The 27,275-nt window shown below is 39.0% G+C and overlaps 1 protein-coding gene across 6 annotated transcripts in view; it reads left to right on the top strand.

Moving 5' to 3' along the window:
- The window catches only part of ATXN7 (ataxin 7), an 82,498-nt gene that overhangs the window by 34,969 nt on the left and 20,254 nt on the right, over positions 1 to 27,275 (top strand). For 5 of the 6 annotated variants that reach the window (XM_033071302.2, XM_033071305.2, XM_033071301.2 and 2 more), the window contains one exon: positions 14,718 to 14,822. In XM_033071302.2, coding sequence (XP_032927193.1) covers positions 14,718 to 14,822 — 105 coding nt within the window. Of the gene's footprint in view, positions 1 to 14,173; positions 14,242 to 14,717; positions 14,823 to 27,275 lie in introns of all 6 variants that reach the window. The other variant, XM_033071307.2, reaches the window with a different exon arrangement.

Here is a 27,275-nt window from a genome sequence, read left to right as displayed (position 1 = left end):
AAAATGAAGTGTGTAAGCTTTAATGAGTTAAATTTGACAATCAAGTCCTACAGTGAATACACAGTAAATTGGATGTTTGCTTTCCATGGACATTAAATTCTGTTGTATTTTACCCTTCATAAAAATTTAACTTTCACTCTATGGTTTTGTTTACTGCCTAAGTGGCATAGTAGATGCTGTGAGTAGGAAAATGGGAGTTCTGTTGGTTTATTTAGTGTTACCTGGGGATGTGGGGTCTTGTTGTGAGCCACTGAAGTCAGCAGGGCTTTCCTTGTGACAGGGAGGAGAATATAGGACCAGGCTGTGGGGCTCAGTGGGTGGGAGAGGAGACAGCAATGTTCACCCGACCTCCCCATCAGACAGGCACCAAAGGTACTTCACTATGCAAACATTTAATTGTCAGTCCCTAGATATTATAGCCATGGCTTTGTCAAGGTGTACATACCCTAAATTACACCCTCTGGCTATTGTTTCAGGTGAAACTACACTACGGAGGAAAATCTGTATCAGTTTACACCTAGGGTGTGGTTCTACAATCTTTTTTTTTTTTCCTCCTAGTAATTCTGGATTAAGCAGCTCCTCTGTCTCTGCTGAGTGAAACACTTGTGAAATGATAGTTGTATTCTAACTGTGAAGTTGTTTCCAAAACAAGGTGATGGCTGCTTAAAGGAGAACCTTAAATTTCCATCATGTGTTTGGTCTGGAAATCTAGCATGACTGTGCTTGATTGTGTATCTTTTCAGAGTGAATCTGATCTGATTTTTGCATGTTTACCTACAAGACTGTACAGCATAATAGATCTTGTATCTTGGTTATCTTTGAGTGTTTAAGATGTCATGTCAGTGAATAACCACAGTGTAAATCAGGACCAACTGTAAATCAGTTGTAAGTGGTGTATTGTGAAGTAGTAAGAACTAGTTGATGTTGTTATTATTATTATTATTAGTTAATAATTTTTTCCAATTCCTTTTTCATAATTAGTTATGTCAGGAAGCCAGGTAATAGAAAATGGAAGTTTTCTGACATTCCTGAGGTGGTTTCCAGTAACTTTGTGAACTGGAGAAAATACCTTTGAATTTGTGTTACTTTGCTGAACAAGAGGTAGAGCATCATTTATCTTTATCTCTTGCTGGAGGGCAATTGCAAACGATGGCAAAAGGAGAAAGAAGCATCATTTATACAGTATACATAAATGTGTTCCATACCAAATACTTTTTTATCCCTTCAGAACAAATCTATGGTTGTGTGGAATATCCAGAAGCCTCAAATGCTGCAAAGATTTGGGTTAACTGGCAGTATTTTTGATGGATATGTCAAAGGAATAAGAAGTGTTCCCAATAGTCAGACAGTGTGGGTGTTGGATTATTGAGACAGCCATATAAAATAATTTGGAAAGCACTCTTCAAAATAATACATTTTCCAAAGAATTTCTCCACTTTCCCCAGGATGTGTTAAAATTATCTATTTAATTTCTGTTCAATTAGAATTACTCCAGAAATATATTAAAGGAGTTTAACTTGCCTCTGACAACTAGAAGGCTTTGCTAGGCCTTGGTTTATAAGGAACATAATTTTGGTATTTAGGATATTGTAGTTTGACACTGGCCCAAGACCAGGCACCCATGACTGTCACTCACCCTCCCCTGCCACAGCTGGACAGAGGAGAGAAAAATTTAGTGAAGGCTTCATGAGTGGAGATAAGGACCAGGAGAAAACACTACAAGGGCAAAACAGGCTCATCTTAGAGGTACAAAGTGAATTTATAGCTAGCAAATTCAGAGGATAATGAGAAGCAAAATAAGCCCTTAAAACACCTTTTCTTCCCCCAGCCCCTCCCTCCCCCTGGCAGCACAGGCAGACAGGGCCTGGGGCTTTTGGTCAGTTCATCACCGAGGGCTTCTCCCACTGCTCAGGAGAGGAGTCCTTCCCTGGGGTTCCTCTCAAGGGGACAATTCTGCATGAACTTCTCCAGTGTGGGGCCAATCCCACGAGCAGCAGCCCTCCCAAAACTGCTGCAATGTGAGCCCCTCCTACGGGCACACAGCCCTCCCAAAACTGCTGTGCTGGGGGTCCCTCTTCCAGTGCTGCAGCCCTCCAAGGACAGGCTGCTCCAGCTTGGGACCAGGGCCCCTCTCTCTGCTGGGTCCTCACTGGGTCTCCACTGGATCACAGCCCCCTGCAGGCATCCACCCATCCACCCATAGGGGATGCAGAGATCCACAGGGGATGCAGAGATCCACCCACTGCAGCAGGGGCACCTCCCCAGGGGCTGTGGGTGGATCTCTGCATCCCCATGATGGAATTCCCAAAAGCAATTTTATTTTTCATTTCTGTGGAGTTGTGTTACTCAAATCAACTGTCTAGAAACCCTGCTTGTTAAGGTGCTTCTGTTCCATGTTGTAGTTTATAGAGAAGTTTTGAGCCAAATTCAGTGTATCTGTTTTACCTAGCAAAGGTAGTGTAATATGTGCTTATTGTTTTTGTCCTAAATACAGGGTTGGGGCTTTTTGTGGTCAGGTGATTTAGGGAAGGCTTTTACTACCAGTTGTGTTGTGAGATTTTAAGGGAAATACCAATATCTGAGCTGTACCTGATATGGTTTGATTATAGTTTGTATCTAGGCTGGACAGAACCCTTTCCTTGTCTGATATTTATTCTGTAGAACCTGCTTTAACAACTAGCTGACTGTGCCTGACTGTTTCAGCACCACTATTTCCATGGGGTGTTTGCAGAAGTCCTAAGCACATCATTGTTTGAGAAGTTTCCTATTAGTTTTGCCTGACTCCCACTTTGTGCTCTGAAATGTAGGGGCACAGATCACTGTGTCATTTGCTGGAAGAAATGTTTTAAGTATTGTTTCTTGTTTTTGTGGCCTGAATTTAATGATCTGAAGTGTTAGCTTGATAGCCTTGGAGATAAGAATACTATTTTTATCCTCAGAATAGAGCACAGGAGTAAAATCTTCAGTGCACTGTCAAAATGTCTCATCTGAGGCTTATTTACAACTGCTTGGGATGCAAAAGGGGTTCTCTGTGCAACAGTGCAATTCTCTGTCCTGCTGCTGACACCATCCAAAACTCTCATGGATAACCACAACAATGTGAAGAAAGGCCCCTGTCCCAGGAAAGGGCAAAAATCACAGCCTGAGTAGATGGTGCCCTTCATTGTGAAATAGGAAGACATGGTGGTAAGGTGCAGCATCAGCAGTTTTATTTATAACTTAATCCCTCCAAGACTTCTCGTGGCCTCGTGTGAGCGAGGTCTCGCAGGAAGCGCGGCGTTGTTCGTCACCGCGCTGCCTGGGGTGATGTCACTGACTCACAGGAGCGTTTGGGGTGTCCCTACTGTTATGGTGGCCTGGCAATACTCTTTCCTGGACTCCTTTGGCATTTTTCCCCAAGTGTTCCACGCTGTTGCTGGAAGCAAAAGCTTTTGAGCAATTTCCAAACACAAAGCAGTGCATTGTGGGCCAGCGCTGGGAGGACTGGATCAACAAGTTTGGCAGCAGCAGCTTTGGCTCCCTGCCTACCCTGGATAGGCACCAGTAGAGATTGCCTCAGTCTCCCAGTGAGTTTGAGCTGAGGATCCCAGCCTAGGTCCTGAAAGTCATGTGTGTGTGCAACTGCTGTGCCTGGCAGAGGATCTGCTGCTGTTGTAAACCGAGGTTTTGTTATCCTGGATATGTTTGCAATAGTTATCTTTTATCTACTTTAGGAAGGTGGATGTTCTGTTTGTTTTCAGTGTACTGGAGGGTGGTAAATGCTACAAATTTGTTAAAATATCAGAGGATCCTGTTTACCTTTCAGTTTTCTGTTGTCTATTTAATCTTAGTGTTTTCATCCTGAGTCATCCAGGGGCATTTCACTGGTGCTCTGAAGTGTCCTGGTCTCTGTGTTTTTGAAATACCAACTCCTTATTCTTTGTTGTACCTGTTCCTTAATACTGACCCCAGAGGTCTTGTGTGACTTCCCCTTTGCAGATAGTCTTCATCTTGTAACACAGTGCATCAGGAGCACCACTTGGGGCCTGGGGGTTTCCTGGGGGAGCAGACACCACTTGCCTGTGTCTCACTGCACAGCTGTGCCGTGAATATGTCTAATCTGCATAAGGATGACTTTGTCGTGCTGCTTATATCATCAGGTTTATTGGTTTTATGTCCTTTTTGACATGAGATGTCTAAAAATTAAAGCTGGTGCCTATTTCAATACTTTTTTCAAAGACTAGAGCATTTTACTCCCTAGCTGGCCTAAGAAAGGGAGAAAAGTTCTTTTTTTCACCTCCCACTGTGTGTTTAGGTCCATTCATATGTATCCAATACCTTCTTCCCAAGTGTGATGAGTGCTGTTATCTGCAGAGAGACCAGAGGAGGAAGTAGTCTTAGAAGTCAAAAATGTGAGTTGGATCAAAACATTAAGTAGTCTGAGCAAATTCTTTTCTCCTTTCCTTTTTGTTCTGCTGAAGGTGTTACCTTCTGTGTATATCACAAGTGGGCTGGTGTTCTGGTTATGTTAAAGAGGCTCAGACCATGAAAGAGCAGAAAAACTACTTTAAAGCAGTTCAGTCCTTTCAGATCTTCTGCATGTATAATGTGTTCTAAATGATCTTAATTTTTTAATACATCTTAATTTAAAAATATTAAAAGTTGCAGTCCTTCCCAACCTGTTTCTGTTGAAGAGTGAAATGGGTGATTTCAGTAGTGGAGAGCTGGTGACAGATATGGAAGAATAATACCTGATGCAGATTTGTTCACTTGGTGTTTTCAAAGCTTTTTTTTTTCTCCCCTCTGTAACACACATATCATTTATATATTTTTGTATTTTATGTCTGATGTTTGAAGATGGAATTTTGGAAGATTTTGTGAAGGCAGGCTCTGAAAATAAGGCAAATCTCTCCTAACAGTGAAGAAATAAATCTTGGAATAAGGATAGCAATGGATTTATTCTAAAGAGGAGGTGACATGCAAAGGCAAAACCTAAATTTCTTCTTTAGAAGAATTGAAAATTCCACAACAGTAAAATAAAATTCACTTCCACAAATATTTTTTTAGGCTGAACTGTGTTTGTGTTGTATCACAAATAACCAGCAGTGAAATTACTGACCTTATTCTATGAATGAGCTTGATTTTTCTTCCCTGCTTACCTACTTAATTCATGTAACTGTGTGTCAGAGGACAGCTAAAGCCTAACCCTTCTGAACAGGTGGGTCCCCTCTTGGAAGGAAAGCTCTGATGACAGTAGCTCTGGATGTGCTGGAATATATCAACTGTAAGAAGTAAAGACTCAGAGTTTGCCAGTTCCTGAGCTAGATAATTGAAATAGTCATATTTCTTTGTCTTAAAGATATGCAATAGCCAAGTTCAAAATACTTTGTGTAGCTACATGTGTGTTCAAATACATAACAAGTAGGTTACCCTTTTACTGCACTATAACAACAAAAGCACTTTTATTTTATCTTTTGATCCTATTAACTATCACAGTGCTGTTGGGGTTTTTTTGCTATAGTACATTTATATGCCTGTTGCTGTGCAACTAACTTTTTTTTTTATTGTATCAAATCAAGTCCCAGTAAATCTGCAAAGCAAAGGAAGTGAAATTTAATGGGAAAACTAATAGTGCCTGCCAAATTGAGAGGAGTGAAAAGTGTAAGCTGGTATATGAAAATCAACAGGCATCAGTTTCCTTATGACTATATGAGGAATGATTGAAACAGTCTTATTTTTGAGGTGGATGTTCCAGTGCATGGAGAATGGGAGTGGCAGGGGTGGAGTGGTTTAAGGTAGTTGGCTTGCCTAATAAAAGAAAATATTGATATACAATTCAGTTTGACAGGTCCTGTGTATTGTTTTCCTTATTTTTTTTTTTATTTATTTTTTGAATATGCTGATTTGCTCCCTCAGGTATCAGGTGCATGATGTGAAAAGTGGCCAGAGTGTTCTTTGCACAAAGATGTGTTGTCTTTGCACAATTAAGGAATTAATACCATGCTGCTGTCACATGGGACTTGGGGCTGTGGCCAGCAGGGAAGAGGTGGAAAGATGAGCACTGTGCATGTCCCAGGAAGCAGGGAAAAAGGAGCACTTTATTATTGCTAAATTTTGGGATGTTCTCCTGTCACAGAAGATGTAGTCATGGGCACAGTGTGTTCCTCCAGTTCCTATTGGTAAGAAAATGTGTAAATGGAAGTGGTGTTACTGCTCTGCTCCACCAGTTCTGAGTTAGAGCCAGCACCCAGGCACATGGCTGGGTATGTACAGTCACACAGCAAAGTGGCAAAAATGCCACACATATGGCAGGTTTATTTCCCTTAAAAGCATGTCTAGGTAGGAGCTGGGAGAGGCTGAGAAGCCTGGAACATGTTCACCGTTTGCAGTCACATCGTATCAAAATACTTCTGCTGCCACGAGCAGTTTTATGTAAACTGTGGGTTTAGGTTTAAATAAAACAAACTTCCTTTTTCCTACTCCAGAAGTACAGCTGCTGCAGAGTACATGGAGTGCTGTGTGTGTGAAACAGGAGAAAAATACTCAACCTCTTGATGTTAGAACAATTCATAATGGTAGTGTGCTTCGGGCTGGGTGACTTTAGATACATTTTAGAATATTCTGTGTGATTTATTTCAGTTTAATTGAGGCTGTGTTTGACTAGAAGCTTTTCCAGAAATTTTCTCCCTCCTCGTGGTAGGTTTTCTGCATAATAATTTGAGTGTTTCTGTGTGCACTTTGATATTAGCATAGTCCAGATTTTAATTTTACTGTGCAAATTATAGGGATTTTTTTTCCCTGAATTCAGTCTCATTTTTCTGTCATAATTGCAAAACTCAGTTCATCTTTGAGGGTTCCTTTAAGCTATTTTAGAATTGGTTTGGGTTTTTTGTACAGAAAAACACAAATAATAGTTTGTTGGCTTTCCCAAAATACAGCAGTGGCACGATGAGATCATGCCAACTAAGAATAATGCATGACATTGAATGAAGTTATCTTACATGTCAAATTATGTGTTCAACATTTGTGTAATATACAAATTGGTTGGAGAAATTAAAAGTATCTTTAGGTCTGAAAACTCATTAAAAAGAATTTGGGAATGGTTTTTGAATATTACTGCCTTCATTCAAATTGATGATAAAAAATTAATGTAACAGGATACGATGTGAGTAGGGAGACTCACCAAGATTTTCAGCAGATTAAAATATGCTACTTGTGTTTCATTGAGAAATTTACTCATCAGTGTTCCTACAGAGTCTTCTGTAAACTTTGCCACTGAAATTATTTATTATTCTGCACAATAAACTTAGAAAACCTGTTTAATAGTTTGAATGAAGAATTTGACATGTGTTTTGTGTTAGATTTTTTTAAAAAATTGTAGGTAGATGAACTCATATGCAAAGAATTTAACTAAATACTTAGATGTCTACTTTAATATGCTTTATATATAATTACAGGAACATTGAAATCTTGGGAGTCTAAAATTAGAACTCCCAGCTGTGCACTAGGCTGCAGGTGCACGTGTGCATGACACACTTCTCTTTGGTATTGCTGCTCAGTTTTTATCCTTGGGTACGATACAGACACTTCCCAGAACTGTTAAATTTTAGAGAACTAAAATTTAGTGTTTCATTCTGCATCCTGGCAGAGAGAGGGAGGAAGGGCTCTGGGGGAATCTCTGTGCCTGTAGCCTTGCACAAGGATGGCTGTTTGGATTTGCCACCTGTGTGTGCACAGAGGAGTGCTGCTGCCTGCAGCAAACCTTTGTGCTGGAGGTGAAGCTGCAGGGGATGGGGTTTTGGGAATGCAACACGGCTGAACCTGTGGAAAAGAGGTAGGTTATCTTTTGCCCCTGCACCAGGGCAATCTCACTTGAATTTGGGAAAAGCAAAGTAAAATCTACAGAGCTGTAGCTTTGGAAAGACAGATTGTCATGAGTTTTGAAGGGAGACTGAGACAGAAAGAGAGGAAATGTCCTTTTGAAAGGAGGTAGAGAGGACTCCTCTTTTAGCAATGAACCAAGCATTCTAACACTAGTAGAGATTTATGACAGTGATCAAATCTTGTAATGCAGCTCCTGTGCCTAGTTAAACCAGATTGTGGAGTTTTTTGGTCTTGAGCTGAAAGTCATTTCTCTGAGCCAAAACTCTGAGGTTTGAGTATTCAGTAAAATGCTGGGTAATTGCTATATTTGCTGAAGTGGAAAACACAGTCAAAACAGTTAATCAAGTCTTCAGCTGTTCCTTCCTTCAGCTGATCAATCAGCAGCTACTCAGCAAAACAAAGTTCATGCACTTATGCTCAGAACCCAGGGACAGTTTTGCCTTTCAAATGTCCCCTCAAGTAGCTGCACTTCCAAAACTGTATGTGCAGGAAATGTAAGTTATTCAGTGTACAGAGCAGAGTTGGCAAGGAATTTTTAAAATGGGTAGCCTTGAAGAAAATACTTCAGAAATGCTTCCCTCTGAACCTAAATGAAACAGCTCAGATATGGGAATGTGCATTTGGTCTGTTTTATTTTGTATTAAAAGGCTGTTTTGTATCTGAGGCAACATAAGCATAAACCTTATGGGAGAGATTTTTTCAAAACAGTGTTTCTGTGTGTAGATCATTTTATGTTTTGTATATTTGATTATATATTTGTTCTTTGCAGGCACAAATTTGTTAGGCCTGCACATATGGTTCATAAAATACTTGTGTTCTATTAATACCTAAGTGTTCATTACTTGAAATTTTGCAGAAAATCCTCAAGTATGTATGTTTTACTAGAATCTTACTTAGGTTCAAAAGTTGTGTGAACCAGAGTACTCTAATTTCTATATGGGTTTAGTTATTTTGTTCACAATATCTGTTTAGAAATATTCTTCTTTTGTTATCATCTTGCATGGTACACTGCAAAAAAAGTGCAGTAGCTGAATTTTACGTCAGCATTGATAAGTATACAAAAACACATCTGTTCACAAATGATAAGCACTTGAGTGGTTCTCCAAAATAGTTTGGAAGATATTGTTTAGAAAATAATGGTTTCATTGCAGAAAGTAAAGTATGTGTATAAAAGGGAAGTTTTGAGGACCTGACTTGGATCACCTAATTTTTTTCAATAGATTCATATGAGTTAAAATAAGGGCCTATATTACTTTAAATAGATGGGAGCTTTATTTAAGATAACCTGGTTAGTTAAGAGACATTGCAGTGCTGTTTGTAGCTGCCTCAATTTGCAGCCAAGATTCTCCTTCTGCCTGAAGATTACTTGGTATTGACAATTAATGTCAGCAGTAGATTCAGCAGGACTTACCTGCTGTGCAGACTTCTTGGCAGAAGTTTAGGTTTTTTGGGCTGACTGCATGTTGGGTGGTGACAGCTGAGCTTTCTGTCTGAAATTTGCCTGGTTTTGGTACAGTCTCTTCCATGTGGTCCTCAGTGCTGGTTGGTCCCCTTCCTTCTCCCTCGTGCCTCTCCCTCACATCACAAGCTCTTAGAAATAGCAGTTTGGAGGTTCTGTCTACTTTCAGGTGCTAAGTGTCATGTTCACCACAGCCAGAAAGGGTAAAACAATAGAAATATTTTTATTACTTTATCAGGATCTGACAAGACCTAAGACACATGTTACAAGCAAATTATGGGAATTATCACAAAATTTCTTTTCCTCCCAGATGTCAGCTACTTTGTTACTACAACTGTGATATTTTCTCCCCTTTTCTAAAACTTTCCAGATGTTAGTGGAGAGTTGTTATCTTAAATTAAAGTTTTACTAGAAGTGTGCCTGTAGAGAAAGAGATCTACCAGTTAAAACAAGGTGTACTTGCATATTTTTTTACCTTGGTATGATCAAGACTAATTACCTTCTAATGAGAAGACAAAACCCAGCTAGTACAGAGCAAATGTGTTCAAGACAGCTGTTGGTGGAGATAACTTAAACTTACTTGGTTCACGAAGTAAATAGTTCAAACAAACCAGATTTTGGCAACATTTCAAAATAATGGGATCTATTTACAGTTTCCTTATGTAGTATTTCTGAAACAGTTTCCTGATGTCTTAATGAAAAACCTAGTAAATTGATTAAAGTTGGTACATTTACTGAAGGTGGATTTGGATCAGACTCCACTAAAAAAAAAAAAAAATCAATTGTGTTTGTATTATCTTTACAGCCTCCCAGTCAGTATTGTCAGTATAAATTTAATAGTGTAGAGCATTGTGATTTTCATGCATCTGATATTAACTATAGTGATTAAAATTATTCTGGAAGTATAACCAGATGAAGTGATGAAGGCATGTTAGGCTGTTCTGTGGAATCTTTGTAGCCAAAACCTTTTACTGTTCACATCAGGCATCTGCCTACAATGTCCATTATCAAATTACACTTAGTGGTGAGTAGTATGTACATCTTTGTTATAAATCAGGCTTGGACTTTAAAAACTAATTTTAATAAGTAGATGTTTATGCTGAGAAAGGATGGGGAGAATGAATATTAGCAATGTTCTGGCTTAAAAATATTTCTGCTTTTATGTATTCCTTTTATGTTTTTTTTTAATCAAGTTTTCTATTCTTTTGTCATAACCTTGATAGTTTGTTCTTTGCCCTTTCACCTCTTGGTAGTTTTGCTTTCTCTTCCTCTGGTTCAGTTTTCACTCTTCTCCTTTGAATTGCAATAAGCAGACTTCTGGCAAATAGGAAACTGGTGTTCTGGTCTCTGCACACAGGCTACCTGTATTCTTTTCCTCCAGCAGTTGCTGTCCTGGAGAAGATCTTAACCTCACATTTTTGTTGATATTTAATTTCATTTCTAAAAGGGATATTGTCTTACTAGATACTAGGATAGAGGGGCTGTGCAATGGTCCCAGCCTGAAAGGAGACAACAAGATTTGTAGGAAATTTTATAAATTTGGGGAGTTAAAAAAGAAAAATCCAGTTAAAATACGTAGCTGTCGTGGTCACTGAAATCTAGTGGCTAAATAAATGCAAGCTGCTGGCCTGTTCTCTAACTGAGGTAGTTTTAGCCTGTTTTATTTGTTCTGTTCTGTGTGATATTAAGTAATAAAATGGAGAAATTGAGAGTATGCAGGCACAGTTAGTTTTAATGGGCATGAGATTCTTTTAGTGTCCTGAAAGAGAATGCTGGAAATACTAAGAAATTATTCAATCATTTGTGTGTTTCCACAATGTGTTTCAGAGAAAAAGAGATGGCAGATCAGTGTAAGAAAACTTTCCAGATGAGGCATGCTGAGCTCCATTTTACTTGATGTACAATATGCCAAATTATCCATTATTGCATTTTCTTTTTTTTGTTAGAAAATGATGCTACATTGACCTTTTCCAAGTAAGAAGCATTTTCCTTATTACATGCTCAACAATTGATGCAGTTATCTCAGAATTGTGTTTGGCATGGGCTTGTTCTGGTCTTGGTAAAGAGTGCAGTAATGCATTATTTAAAGTTATTTTTAAAAAAACTCAATTACATTTGAAAGTAGAAGTGAATTTTGGAGATCAGAGTCCAGAGGCTTCCTCTTATGGAGGTAAATGAAGTTGTTTTTCCTTCTGATGTTAATAGAATTAGTGTAACTATTGTGTCTGTTTGTTGATACAATAAATAAAAATACATGCAAAGTTTGAGGTCTTGATTTAAATTTTTATTGTGACCTTGAAAAATATTCCCAGATGGAGGGAGTTAAATGAGCCCAGCTTTGAAAGAGGAACATATGAACCATGCTTGCCAGGCTCTTCCTTGAGAGGCACAGGCTTTGCATAGTGAAATATTTCAAAAAGTAGTCTTCAAACCCAGAGTAACAGTGCATTGAGATGACAATGGTGGAATGCTAGAAATGACATTAGCCTTCTAAATAGAGAATGTGCATGTCATGAAGTGGATCAGGTATAAAGCATTACATGTTAGAAAACCAACTGCAAGATATATGTGAGCTTTGATAAATGGCTGTGGGGGACATCACCTACTCCTGGTACATACTTACTATGTAAGTTTTGTTAAACTGTTCTGTGTGTCCTCTTAAATTTTCATGGTCTAATTTGTCACTCCCTAATTGTACCACATATGTGTTTGTCCTGTTGGAACACAGAACAAGAAGTAAGATTTCCCTGAAGCCTGCTCTTGCCCTGCTCAACTAATGACAGAGAGGGACAATAAAGATGTGAGAGCTTACCTGCCTGAGAGTGAGGCTCCTGGATTGGGAAGTGTGGATTCAGATCACTTCCAGTTGCCTTAAGTGATCTTGGTTGGGTCACACTCCTTACAGTTTCAAAGCCATTGTTAAATTGCATTTAGGCCTCTAACCTTTGCTACTGCCTCACTGGTTATGTTGAGATGTTGTTCTGATATCAGTGCTGTAGATCACTGTGGGGTACAAGATCTTTTACTTTGATTTGTGTGATCTGGCTGAAGTCTTGTGCATGACTTCCTTTGAAATCAGGTTGTGATTTTGTGTGTGCAGCAAATCCTTTTCTCTGTGTCAAGTGGTTTTACTCTTAGAATGGTCGTTTGTGAGGTTGTGTATTTCCTGGCATTCTGGCCTTGCTTTCTGTCACTTGGAGCTAAGATTTTAAAGCTGTAGGTGTTTCACAGTGTAAAGGACCTTTGTAAATTATTCAGATTTCTTGGGATCCTCAAACTGAACTAGGAAAACACTTTTTTTTACATCCATTTGTCAGTTTGTCTCAACTGCCATTTAAAATTGCAATTCTGTATTGCCAGCAAATATTCTCAGAAGGTTTCTTAGTGATGGTAATGGATATGGTGTCTCTGACTGGTGTGGAGTGCTTTGTCTTTGCAATCCTTCTCTCCTGTTAAAAATTCCCCCCTGCACTCAGTGCAAGCTGGTGTAAAGTCTGAGAATCCAGCACAGTCTGAAAGGTACAGCTATGGGAACAGGTTCAGGGGTGGATTTACAGCTGCCTCAGCATCACACAGGAGTAGCCTCTGTGTGGGCTATTAACAATGTAAATTAAATATCAGGCAGTGCATGCAGTTACTGTCCCATTCATCCCAGTATTGATATCTGGTGAAAGTGACTCTGGAGTATTTGCTTCCAATTCCCAAAGAGAATACTCCTGCATTAAATATTAGCAGTGACATTTAAGCTTATAATTGTTTTCTTACATAGGTTAATATTGCATCACAGAAAGTAAATATTGAAAAATAGAAGTTTATTATTCCTATCTGATTTTTTCCCCCCTCAGCATATATTTACTAATTTCACCTGGCTTGCAGTAGCTGGGTGTGCCACAGGTTTTCATGCTTTTTTCAATAAATATCATATAAATAAATAAACAAGAGTTGCTCATTAAAGAGGTGCAAACTAGATTATTTGTTTATTGATGTAACCTCAGTTGTGAAAAGGTGAAGGTAGCTGTGGTCTCTCTCAGCCAAACTAGATGTCTTTGGTCATTGCATTTGCATCCAACTGCAAAATCCAGTTGGGGCTGTTATTGCAGGTGTCATGCTTAGTTTTGGTGTAGCACTAGTAAGATGTGTGGAACACGTGGGATAGACCTTATGTCTTTTACATAAAAGTATTTCATTTTTTTTATTATGAAGATACATACTAGTTCTGGAAGTAGTTTTGGTGTGGATATGTTCTCTGTGAGAAAAAAGTGGACAGGGCTGATGGTGTCTTTCTGTAAGCAGTTGCCTTGAATTATGGCACACTCAATGTGTAACACACTCAATTTATTTCATAATTGCTGTTCTGTTAATGAACAAAGCAGTGGATGTTGCTAAATGTATACGTAGGCAAATTAGCTGTAAAACAAAACTCTGGGGTCAGTTTTAGCACAAAAGTAAATAAGTTTAACTTTTAAGTTTCTGTTAAGATAAAGCTATTATTTGAGGGCTTTTATTAGAAAATAAGTTTGCTTATGTCAGTTTTTAACCTTTAAATAGTGTTACAGATCCTTAGCCACATATTATGCTTGCAGTTTCTATTTTGTCTTTTAAAGATTGAATAACATTTTTAATTATATAAATGTAATATACCTTTAAGTTGTGTAGTCAATGCTGAATTGTTTGGTCCAATAGTCTCTGAATGCAGTTATAACTGTTATATATATTCTTAACAAACTGTATTCATAAAAACAAAATTGTAGAAACTAATTTTATTTGTAAAAGTCTCCAAGTATGTGTGTTATCTCCACAATCCACACATGCTCTGACATGCTGTTATCTCTGGTTCTCTCTCCTGTGTAGCTGTTCCATGGATCTCTGGCAGCAGATGGCTGGACTATAATGCACTGTTAAACAAATAAAACCATTAGGCATGTAATTCTGCCCGGTGAATGACTGTGTGTTTAAAATGGTTTAAAAAAATTAAATAGCACATGAAGTTCACTTTTGAATTCATTTAATGACATTGGAATAAAATCCAAAGCCCTTTTCAGAATACATAAAACATCCTCTCTTATGTTATGTTTGTCTCAATTGAAGTCAGTCTTTTTTTATTGCATTCTTGCATCTGGTATAAAATAATCAGTCCTAAATCAGTTTTCTAATAGATGTTTTCTACAAGTAATCGCTCATTTTACATTTATCTTTGTAGTAAGATTTTGCTTTTGTAATGCTGTAGCACAAAATTATCTATTGCATTATATGCTCTTTTTTTTTCCTCATTTTCAAATTTGATACAAATGTCTCTAAAATTTTGATTCAACACTAGTGTCATGGCTCTGTAATTAAACTGTTTTTCTGTAATTGTCAGCAGCTGAGAGATGCCATTTTGTCTTTTTGTTTTTAGATATGCCAATATTTGGTCTTTGCCCGGCTCATGATGATTTCTATTTGGTGATGTGTAACCACTGTAATCAGGTCGTAAAACCACAGGCATTTCAATCACATTATGGTAAGTGCTTAACTATTTTTAATAATTAAGGGTGAGGTTAAATCAGGATTAAGCCTGGCAATTTTTTTTTTAATTTGATGGTAAATAGATCATTAAATTATAAAAAATATCAAAGAACATAACCTGTATTTAATCATTTTATATACATTGTAATGCAGTTACATAAAGATCTTGTTCTTTTTAGTTTTTTAATGCTTTCTTGAAATACTGTATAGCTACAGTTCAGTTTCAAAATGACATATCTAGTGTATTTCACAGACAATATGTGTAGTGTGTTTGTGTCTCTGTGTCATTTCTCTTTGTGTATTTATGCAGATTATTTTTACATGGGTTTTGTACAGTGTGAACTGAACTTGAACTGAGAGCTAAACTTACAGTGAAATTTGTAAAATGTAGTAAGCTTCCAATAGCCGGTAAGCTTATTTATTTATTTTCAGAATTATCAATTTGTATTTGTTTTACTGGTCCAGTGGTTTTATATATAAACTATGTAAGGAAGCTCTTGTTTTGTTGCTTGGCCAATGTTTAGAGAGGACTGAGAAAATATGAAGTGCTACACCAATTCAAGTGCTTGGTTACTTCCTCCAAGCCTGACTGGGGGTGGTTGGCAGTTCTGCTTTTCCATGCTCCTCTCAAGACTAGAAATCAGCCTCAAACAATTTAATGCCAGTATTTGGATAGGAGGTTATTTGGAATTCAGCTTTTTGTTTCTTAAGAAATTCATGAGATGTTTTCTGACCAGTTCCTCATAAATGTGATGGACAAAGCATCTTCTGAAATGGTCCTTCCTCCCTGTATTTGTACTCACTCTCTTTTCTCTAGGCCAATGCATCTGCTGGTTGGCTTGATGTTTATAAGGATATGAGCTGGGTATGGGCAGGGAACCTCTTCTAGTCTTGAGAAAAAGGGGTAACCTTTCGTGCATCTTAAATAATCCAGTGCTTTGGCAAGAAAAGATACGTCTACTTCCTCAAGACTGGAGAAGGACCTTTCTGGGCTATGCAGAGGGTGATCTCCTTTCTCCCTCTCACTTGGCTTTGTGTTATATTACCTTGTGGATTATAGCCCTACCCTTGCTGCTGGATCCTGCAGTTGTGTCACAGTGTGACTCACAAAACCTATTCAGGTTCTTCTCTGTCATAATTCTTAATAGTTTGCTTGTTATTCTGTGGATGGCTGTACTAATAATTTTTTTAAACACACAGTTTTGTGGGTATGAGTCTCCAGACCTGTTGGGTACCAGAAGAAGAAAATGCCATTTTGCTTTTCTTGCTCTGGTTGCAGTAAGCCTTTTTACTAGCCAAGAGCAAGTCTGCCCCTTGCCAGGGAGATTCCTCACGTGTCACTGAATATCAACATAAGACGTCCAATAACTCCTTCTAAAATATCATATTAAACTGATTCTGACAGCTAAAAATAAATTTGTGGGGGAGGACTGGATGATACAGAGTTCTGAGTGATGGCATATTGAATATTCCATCTTGAGGTCAGTAATATAGTAGTGATGGAGAGCTGTGGATAGCTGCAGACACTTAAGGCTGTGTTTATGAAATGAGCAGGTGATCTCCAAACACTGTGTGACAAACTGGTGTGTGGTAGGAAGCAGCATCGTGTTTGTCCTTATGGACAGGTGGCAGAAGCAGCTCAGGAGCTGAATAGGTACAGCACTGTATCTTGAACATGGACATGGAAGCATGACATGTTGTAATGCTGCTTGTACTGCTGTTAGACTTGGTTAGTGAGGTTAATTCCAAACCTTCTGTAAGCACTGTTTGCAATTTAAAAGGCGAAGAGTGAACAGGGAGCTGCAAAATGAAGGAATGGAAAGTATTTTTTAAAGCTGTAATAAATACTAACATAATGTTTCCATTGTGTATCACTTTGTGGAAGTGTGATCTGTAAGTGTGAAAATTTCTCTGATACAAGCCTTACATCAGTGGCAGATTCAAGCTTTGAGAAGTGCAGAAGGAGCAGATAGAAATTATGAGGTTATTCTTAGTGTTTCTTAAGCTTGTTCTGAACAATGAAGAGTCTCAGCGCGGGCTGTGGCGTGCAGAGGAAACAGGCGGGGTCATTCTGATGAGAAAAACAGGCTTGGGTGGGGTGAACATCATTAAAGGACCTTAGTTTGCCAATCTAATAACCTCAGAAAGGTAAGAAGGCTGACTTGGTGATTTTGTGTAGCACTAGTTCTCAAAGCTTTTTATCAGCCTTCCCTTTTTTAAATGCTTGCAGGGTTGTCCCTTCATTTAGAGAGTTATATGTGAAAGCTGATAAATATGGCAGGTGATTAATAATGAGACAGTGATCTATCTTTTTTTTAATACTGTATACCTCAGGAGAAGAAAATTGCTGAAGTCCTCAAAACACATGGTTATTTTAAAATAAAAAGTGTGTTATCATAATAGCAAGAAAGTAAAGCACCATTTGGATTCACCACAGTCAGTTTACCCTGAATTAAGTTTTTTATCAATGGTATGTGTTCAGGGATTTAAAAATTCTGAAAATTTGCAGTCCATCAATGTATCTTTTTGTTATGTTCTTAGGGTCTTTTATTTTTAATTATTGCCAGAGAAATATTAATCTCTTAAAGTATTCTACAGCTCCTGGTGGTGTGTATTGCTGTCTTTTGAAATTTACCATGTGGAATTTTGTTTTCTGAAGTAGCAGAATATGCTCTGTTAAAATGTCACTTTTATTGTAGGAAAGCTAAAGAAACTATTAGTTAAACCTAATGAGCTAATTAATTTCTTCCAAAGCATATTTGTGATAAACTACTTAACTAGGTAGGCTGAAAGTGCTTTTCAGGATATATGCTGGCTTTTTCCTCTGGACCATAAATAGTCAGAAATAATTTAAATGTAACCTTATTAATTAGAATATGTCACCTTTTTAGTAAAATACTTTATTGATACAAATGACAGATTTGTCTATGTAACTGATTTTCTATTTCATGCATTTGACTAGAAAATGTATTGATTTAAAATTCTACTTTTTTAGGCAATTCAAGCATGTGTTTGGGCTTTGAATTTTAAGAATTTATTCAGTGGTGTTGGTATATGTCCTGTACTTGATTTGTAAGGTTGGTTTGCATAACACCACATACAGGTTTGTTTTTAAGAGCAATCTAATCTAGTGAGATCTCTGAAGTCAGCCTGTGGTGTAGTAGCTGGCTGGCAGTGCTGTCCAATGGCTTTGTCCCTTGGCTTAGGCTGCCAGCACTGCTGGGGACGTGGTGGGGCAGCAGCACGTCAGCAAGCCAAGGAAAAGTTGTTTCAAGACAAATCCTCTGTTCTGTCAGATCACAGCTGTTTTCATCTGGGGGGCCAGGCAAGTGATTGCAGCCCTTTACTGCTCCTGTTGCTGCTGTTGCTTTGTGAATGGCTGCACTCTCATGGTATCAGCATCCTCTTGGGTGTGAGTCAAGATCACTTCAGAGGTGAAAGATGGAAAAAGATACAACGTTCAAGCGTTGAGTCTTGTGGGTGAAGCACCTGAGATCACTTATCAGGATGACCTATTCCCAGAAAGTGTTTTTCTCCAGGAGTATTTCTCGACACTCTGGGTGATCATGTGGCAGCTGTCACGCTCCTCAGGACAGCAGGATGTGCCTGTCTCCCTTTGATTTCCATTCTCTCCTCCCCAGAGACGTGTTAGGTACAGTTCCTGTGCTGCACCCAAAGGTTGCTCTTTGAGGAAGCCATGGTGACAGTTATTTCAGGTTGTTCGTGGAAGCCCTGAAGTGCCGTGGTTTTCAGGCTGTGTGACCTTTTGTTGGCATTTGAGCTGTTCCACGGGTTTATCTCATCTCCCTGTGGTTATCAGCCTCCTGGCTAATGAGAGCTGCTTCTCTGCCCTGGCTGAGCTGCTCTGTGGCTCAGAGAATCAGCAGTGTGAAAGTAGCATCAGCATAGAGATGTGGGGTTTCTTCCTTCTAACTTTCCATATTTTTTTTCCAGAGGTTTTTTTTTCCCTCTGTGCCTTAGTTTCCATGAATACAAAATAGAGTTAAACTCTCAGCAGTAATAATGAAGGCTACCTGTAAAACTTACACTGAGAGTGCCTGTGACTCATGTAGTGATTGTGAAAACTATGAGTACAGTACGTGTTGGAAGGAGATGATGATAGTGTGTTGGGTTGTTGAGTCATTAAAAAGCTATGTCAAGTGTTTTAATTTACTTCCATGGGTTTGGCACGGTGGCAAAGGTGAGCAACCACCGTGAGCTTTGCCTGCTGCTGCTGTCCTGAGAGCTGATGGGGAATTGCTTAAACATTTTGCTTTCCAATCAGTGCAGGTTTAAACCTGAAGTATAGGAATCCGAAGTGGGGTTACTGTATAGATATACCCATCATCTATTGTGGTTTCTAGGAGGTTGTGGAATTGGAATAGAGCACCACACAACCTGGTACTCAGAAGGCAGTTCCTGGCAGTAGAGAAAATGATGTTTGCTGGTTACTTGGGTCCATCCTCTGATTTTATTTGAGATCTTTTGTGATTCTCTGTCTAATTGTATTACCAAGGTCCTTCCTCCCTCTGCCAGGGCCCACACCCACCTTTCATTTGCAAGTCTTCACTTCGAGAGTTCTAAAGGTGTTTTTTTGTGTTGGTGTTAAGTGCCTGGATTCAGAGAGAACACAACACGTGATACTTGTGACTTTAATTGAGAAAAATTATCTGTTAACTATCTCTGCAGGTGTGCTGATGTATTTTGGATGTGTATCATACATAACAAGTATTACAGTCCCTGCAGTGTTGCATGTTTGGGTTCTTCTCAGACTATGAATGGAATATAAATTTGTTCTGCTGTATTTTTGTCAAATTTGGCAGCAGCTAATTGTTCTGAAAAATCTGTCAGTATTTAATGTTTTTAAGTTGTTGTGTATGTATTGCTTGTTTAGAGTAGAATAAGAGAGTGTGTTTAGCATGGATTCATGGATTACAAAGTCAAAGATAAAGTGTCTGTACAAGGCAGCATTTGAAGCTGATAAGAAAAGAAAGGAATGTACTGAATCTTGTTCCAAAGCCATTGGACCTGAGGACTGGGTTGTTTGTTGCTTGGTTTTTGGGTTGTTTTGGGGTTTTTTTTTTTGTGTGTGTTTTTTTCTCGTGGGAGATTGCTTGCGCTCACCCTCATTTTGGAGGGATAAGCCTTCATTATGGTCTGCATACTTTTGGCAGCAAGCAATTTGTTTCAGTAATTAATGTCCACCGTTCACCAAAGTGTTTTTAAAGCAGTGTGAAAAGGTTTTTTGTAAATCATAAGAATTTTCTTGGGTCTCAGTGACCTTCTGTAGAAGTCTAATAACCAAAATAAAACCTGAATATTCTGTGGTGTGGCACAGATGTGCTGGAGCAATCTGCCAAGTATATTGCCAAACATGCACAGGTGGCATTTGGCATATTATGGCTCCAGTTAATGTATATGTTTTAACAAATTATCATTGGCAGCTTCTGTTCAGGAGCTTCTGTTTAAATGCACAGACCTCTCGCAGTAGTTCACACAGTCAAACTTCCAGCAGCTGGATTTTCATCTGTGGGTCCAGCAACAACTAGTTTAACTTCTTGGTAGAGATTTGTGAAATTCTGTAGCTTTTGCAAGAATCAGCTTGGCGTATAGCAGGGAATGTGCTCAGAGGTCAGCACAGGATTTGTTTCAGAAGGAAAAGTTTCAGCTAACTATTTAGTCATTTTTAAATAAGAAGTTATTTTAATGTGGAAATAAACTCTGTAAACATGTTTTGAGCTTTGAAATGTGCACCCCCAAGCCATTAGCTGAATACCAAATGTGCCATGCAGATTTTACAGAGCGGTGGAGTTCAGTGCTGCGGTTACTTGTATCATCACAAACTGTTCACATGCAGGAGATTATTTTTGTACACAGAGTGGCTGTGGTCTTTGTTTATTACATGAAAACCTGAGAGTCTGTTTGAGAAGCTGATGGCAGTTTTCTAGTAAAACTTCCTCCTTTTTTGTGGGTACATGAGTTTGTCAAGCTCTGGTTGAAGACAAAGCAATTTTTATGTATCAGCTAAGAAAAAAGATAATGTTCAGCTTCAGATTTAGGAGATACTGATTATTCAGTTTACTGCTTATCATGTAACCCATGTTATTCTCTCTACAGCACTGTGTGTGCTAAAACACCACAGACTTCAAGTGCTTGATGTGCTTTAGGCTCTTGTAAGGTTTGGTTAATGTGAGATGAATTTTATGCTGATCTGCCATAGCAGAAGACTTAGATGCAAAAATCCTTCTGGTTTAATATTGACCAAAGAGAGAGTATATTTTTTTTCTTCTATTCTTACTGAAATGTTGAAACATTTAAAACAAGTCTAACATACAAAGTTATGCAAGGGTTCCATGAGAACCCTGCTTCTTTATAGCGATCTCCTTGCTGGGTATTTGCTTGGACACTGGGACTGACTGCTTGCTTTTCAAAATAAATGTTGATGGGGAAGAACTAGTGGAAAGAAAGAAAAACAAATATTTATCTTTGTGGGAAAAGAAGCAGTGCCTTGTTCACTATCACAGAAATAGTTGTTCAGCAAGAGGGAAAAAGCGTGTTGATCAACAGATTGGAATAAGATCTAGAGAAAATGGGTAATTCCAATAAGAATTTGCTATTTGAGAGCATTTGACTACAGCTTCACTTTGAAAGAAGCCAGGTGGGATAGTTGCACTAAGTTTACAATTGAAAATGACTGACAATGAGAGAACTTAACCAATCCAGAAGTCAAGGTTGAGTTTTATCACTCAGAACTCATTTTGTGAGAGGAAACAGCGTGTGGAGCAGGACACGGCTCTCCCAGCCATCACTCCCGATTTCTGCAGGGTCAGGGAAGGCTGTTCTGCGTCAGCTTACATGATCCACATCCTTGGAAGGTTTCCTTCACAGCTAAAAGGGTTCTTTCTGCTGCCTAAGCCACTCCTCCGGGCTGGAGTGCAGCCAGGGGAGGTGGCACACACTGAGGGCAGGCCATGGGCACACAGGGTCTGGCACAGTGCCCTGAGCTGAGTGCAGGACAGCCAAGCTGCAACCTGCTCAAGAGCTGGGCAGCTGGGGGAAGCTTGGGTTGAAATAGAGACAAAATTCTGCTGTTGTGGAGAGCCATGTGTCAGAGCCATGGAGATATGAAATTAGTGTTGGAGGGTGGGGCTAGTAGTAGTTTAATTTCAAAAGCTAATCACATGTAGCTGAATTATTTATAAGGACTTTCTCATTTGTTTTTTGGGGAGAAGTGTGTGTTCTCATGAACTGTGTAGGTTATTCCAAGAACTGCAAACCTCAGATGAATACCACAGTGCTTTGTGATTCCAGGGAGGAGAATTCTGGGAAGCTTGTAAAATTGTTTTGAGTATTGAACTGTCATGAAGAAAATAATTTTGGTTGGTTTTTTGCCTTTTTTTTTTTTTTTTTTTACCCTCCCATGGAAGTACATAGTTTCCAGTTGCACAGACTGTACCCTCTCATCCCAGCATCTGCCTCTTGAGCAACTTCTGTGTTTGGGATGGTCTCTTTTTCTCTGCAAGGACAACTTCATAAGTCAGATAGGAAATCCCATCAGTAACTGTCATTTAAATTACTTTTTGCAAAGATACCAGTGCACCCACAGCTGGCTGTGCAGTACCTGGCTCGGGGTAGTGGTGCCCAGCTTTGGCAGGTAGGGGAATGGCAGCTTTGGCAGAGCTGGAATTCCAGCACAGCTGGAATTTAGTGGTTTGCAGTCTGTGTGCGTGTGTCCGAGGAGGGGAAAGAGAGGACACCAGGGAATAGCTAAAAAGGGAAATGTGAAACAAAGAACTTGAGTAAAATACATGTAAAAAGAAATAGATGAAGACAATAAGGAGGAAGCTAAATAAGGAAGGTAGGACAAAATTACCTTGGAGGAGGAAAAATGAAGTAGGTACAGTGCTGGTTTTATTACTCTGTAACAAGGGGTAAAAGTGGTAGAAAGGAGGAGAGGCTAAACAGGGCAAAACAAACAAAAGCTTTTTCACAAGTTTTTCCTCTTTCAATGTTTTGGCAGCAATGCTATTAATGTGGTTTGTGTACTGCTGTGGTATTCTTGGATTTTGCACATTTTGGTGGGGGGTGGTGAGGGCAACAAGGGTGTGTCCTGCTTGAGACACATCTGACTTTATCAGGCACTGAGCGTCAAGGGTAGAGATGAATATATGCATGTGTGTGCACTTACTAATAGCTCATCTTTTGGTTTCTTATGCATTGCTTTTACTGTTTCTGCTTGGACTTCTTAATGTTACTTCACAATTCTCATTTTCTATACTGTGAATAATATTTTTAGACAGTAGGATGTATGTGTAGCCTTCAGCAGCTTTTGCTATTACAAGAATGCCCCCAGAGAAGACAAGGTGTAGTGTACTAGGTGGAACATAAACATAAAAACAATATTTGGTAGGAACTTCATCTGTCACCCCAGGAAAAGTTGGCAGCAATTTAAAAATCTATATTCTCACCTACGGCAATAGTGCACAAAATGGTAACCAGGCATTAGACACAAGTCAAACTTTCAGAAGAATTTGGACAATATTTTTCTTATCACATAAAAAGAAATCTATAACATTTTGGTTTTAGGCACAGCCAGAAAGTAGCTGCTACTTACTTTAGTTGGGCATTATGTCAAGTAGTTCTCACCTGTTATTTATTTGGTTTTGATCACCAGTTTGCTGGCTTTTTAAAAAGAAACATGATGCTGCCTTGAGGGTTTTTTTTTCTTCCAAGCAATATGATACACTTAAAGTGTATCATATGTTAGATTTTAAGTCTAAAAGCTGTGTTTTTAAGACATAACCAGAAGAGGGAGTGTATAACACTTTCTATACAATGAAACCTGTAAGTTTATTGATGAATAGCAATCAATAACCACATGACTTGTTTTCAAGTTAAAAAATAACTGTAGAGTCAAATTAACTTTCAAAATAATACAATTAATGCCACCTTTTTAAACTTCTTACTAGGCTTAATTCATTCTACCACTAAATAATTATATCCAAGAAATGTAAATGGCCTGGAAGGCAATTTAGATTTCTAAGTGGTGTGTTTTGTCTACATGTAACAAAAATTCAGCTTTTCAGTAGCAGTCTTTGATTAGCTCTTGCATTATCCAACTCTGTGAGAGCTCCGTAACAGTACGGAACAATTGCAAATATCTTTTAAAAATGTAGTAAACAAACAGAAATAGATAAATATTATATGCAATTTTATGTAAGTTTATGATAATATTATTGTCTAATAGGCCATCATTAGCTATCTCAGGCAGTAACAACCAAATTACTTCCAAACCCTATTATCTGCTATTGATGAAGCAAATACATAATGTAGTGTTTGCATAGAAAATAATTCTTTTTACTCTATAATTTGTGTAGATGTTCCTGCAGTTGTTGTGCAGCTGAGAAGCAGGTTAATCTTTTCAACAAGACAAAAAAAAGGAAGAAAAAAGCCATCAGTGTGTCTAATATGTAAACTCCTGATAAACTTTGCCTATTCTGTTGCCTTATGCAAGTTCTGCCATGTCAGAGAGTGCTGCTGGCCACAAAGACAGCAATGATGTTTTGTATAACCAAGCTGTATTAGAGAAAAAAGACCACTGTCAAGAGATTCTTGTCCTATTTTCTGTTCCCTCTTTCCCAGGTAACGAGTTGCCCAGGTTGGTATGACACTCTCCCTCTGCACTGCTTTGTAAAGGATGCAATTAGACCAGGCTCCTGCAGGGTTGGAGCAGTTCCTACATAACTGAGTTCTTCCTTGTTGTTTGGCAAGATTGTCAGAAAACCTTTAATTCCCAAGTCTATACAAAGTAGCTTTCTGAAAGGAAGCTTCTCTTTTAGCCACATCACCTTGTTATGTTTTTACCCCACAGCATTTTCTCCCTCTGCCAGGCCAGGAGTTGTTTTGTGCTGTGTCCTCTCTGTGTGACCCTGCTGGTTGCAAAGAACCTGTTTGTCATGTCTGGCTTTTGGAAAAGCCCTGGTTTCTGTGGAGCATTGTGGTGAATTCTGTGCATTAGGTAGAAGGTGTGCCCCTTTCAGGGCACCCTTCCACCTCTGAGTCTAAAACTTCCCGATGTTTGTGGATTATTGTAGAGCTGGGTTGGAGCTGTCAGTTTTATGTGATGTACACAGAGTTTTAAGAGCTGTTCATCACTGTGTGATGGTACATATGGTATTCACATGGAATTCATGGCTCTTCTTGCTGAGAGGAAAAACAACCTTGTTTCTTTTGTTACTATGTGGCTGAAGTTTTCACCTGAGTTTTTAAGCGTTTTGATTTTCTGCTGTATTAGGGTGGGCTTCATGAAGTAATTGGAGTAATTGTTTTTACTTCTTTCACTTTTCTGGATTATAATGAGAAGCCTTGTAGTACTCTGTAAATGCTCTGACCCTGCTTATTGGCATGGGACTAGCTAGCACTCGTTTTCTTCAGTTTCATTTTGGCTTGCAGCCTCTGTCAAGCCACATGTAACCATGTATATACCTGGAAAGATGCCACACTGGCTCTCTCCTGGCCTCTCAGGTCAGAGGAAAGCTTTTTAAACTGCCACAGTTCAGTCCCCTCCCCATCACTGTGACATGTACTATTTGACCAAAGGTCACCATGTGGGTCAAGAAAAAAATCTACCAGCTAGCTTCTAAAAATACCTGGGACTGCTTTAATAGCCACAGAAATGATATAAACTTATGTATGTGTATGGTATTGCAAGGCTTGATGCTCACATCTTGCTTGCCACAGACTGAGAATGACACCTAGGAAGTGGTCAGTGCTAAGTTTTTCTGTTTGTAGGACTGGTCTCTATTCAGATTAAAGATGGGCACTGACCTTTAGGGCTGTACTCATCCCCTTTTTCTCTAATTGCAAGAACGTGTCCAGGGAGGCTGGAGCTGACAGTTATGTGCTGAAATCCCTGCAGAGCTCCTGTGCTGTTTGCTATTTCCTCTGCCTGTCCCAGTTGTCCAGGTGGCAGAGATTCACAATAGCTGTGGCTGTACACTTGTAATGGACTCAATGTCCTTTCCTGATTTTAGTCCCTGGAAATGACATAATTCTGTACAGAAACCTTCATTCTGTGTGTACACACGTGCTACATGAGTAGCAGTTATATTTTGTATTTCTGGTGTAAACAAGCATGTTGTATAAGTGGAGTTGATACTAAGGCATAAAATGCTGTCACTTGATTGTGCACCAACAAGCCTGTCAAGTTGTTCCTCTGTACTCAGTCATCTATTTTATTTTGGACTCGCTCCAGTTTTCTGAAACCTGAGGAACTTCTGAGCTTGCTCACTTGGAAAAGAAAACATCAAAACCAGTAATCTTGCCCAATATATTTGTTTTGTTCTGCAGCATGTAAAACACTCTGCAAAGTGGCAGCTGCTAGAGAAAAAAAAAATCCACGTATTTCAAAATCCATTGCCTTGTGGTTCTGGATGTTCTGGGAATCTAATTCATGCTGGTACTTCACAGCACTCATTTCCAAATACAAGGCAGGGCATGACTTTTTTTATGATTTTCCTGCTCCTTTACTAGGGCTGGCTTTGTGGTGTTATGTAGCAAAAAGGGGGTTCTTTCCTTGCACCTCCCATAGCTGCAAAGTTGATTTTCTAAGTAACCACACTGGAGTCCTCAATTGATCAACTTGAAGATATTTGTTGTTGGCTCAAGGCCCATTATTCTCTTCCTTCCAGGAAGAATAATAATAGTAGCCAATAACTAAACAATCTCTTTAAAGCAAAATATTTACAACAAAATCATCTTAGACAGTACTAAATGTAAACATAAGCAGGCTGCAGTGTAAGCAAGCCCAGCTTATGCACTGTTGATATCAATCAGATGGAATTCCTTGGAAGTCTGATTTTTTTTTTCTATGCGCCCCTCAAAGATTCCAAGAACTGGCAAACTGATCATTCGGTTTTGTGCCCAGTTCTTACACCCTGCAGCCCTCTCCCTGGGATCAAGTCACAGTTTAATTCTTGCTAGTCCTCTCCCAGTTCACTGCCAGCTTTGGCACAAGCAGGTGTTTGGTTTGTGACACCATCCGGCCTTAGTGAGGATGGTTCTGCTCTTTATTGTGGACAGAGCAGATGGTGCAGAGGCTCAGACTGAGTGGCCAGGATTGGGGGAGAGGGCAGGAATGCTTTTTGCCTGTGGCAGTATTAGCTTGCACCAGCCAGTTTAAAGTGGTTGTGAAATTGGTGCCTGAGTTTGCTGGATTTTGAGAAAGGATAAGTGAGTCTTAATATGTATGCAGTGAAGACAGTCAAGCCTGGTTGTCTGTGGCTTTGTCCTGTGTGTTTTGCCATCCCTCTCCCACTGCAGCACCTCCTGCTCTGTACACAGATATAGCTGCAAGTTTCATGTCATGTTTTGCTTTTTTTTTTTTTTTTTTGTGGCCAATTTAGTAAGACATGTGCACAGCTGAGCTGGAATGTGCTCATGGTGTCCA

Source organism: Catharus ustulatus, chromosome 13, assembly GCF_009819885.2.
Source record: "Catharus ustulatus isolate bCatUst1 chromosome 13, bCatUst1.pri.v2, whole genome shotgun sequence".
In the NCBI taxonomy this organism is placed as follows: domain Eukaryota; kingdom Metazoa; phylum Chordata; class Aves; order Passeriformes; family Turdidae; genus Catharus; species Catharus ustulatus.
This window is presented reverse-complemented; position numbering and strand designations above follow the sequence as displayed.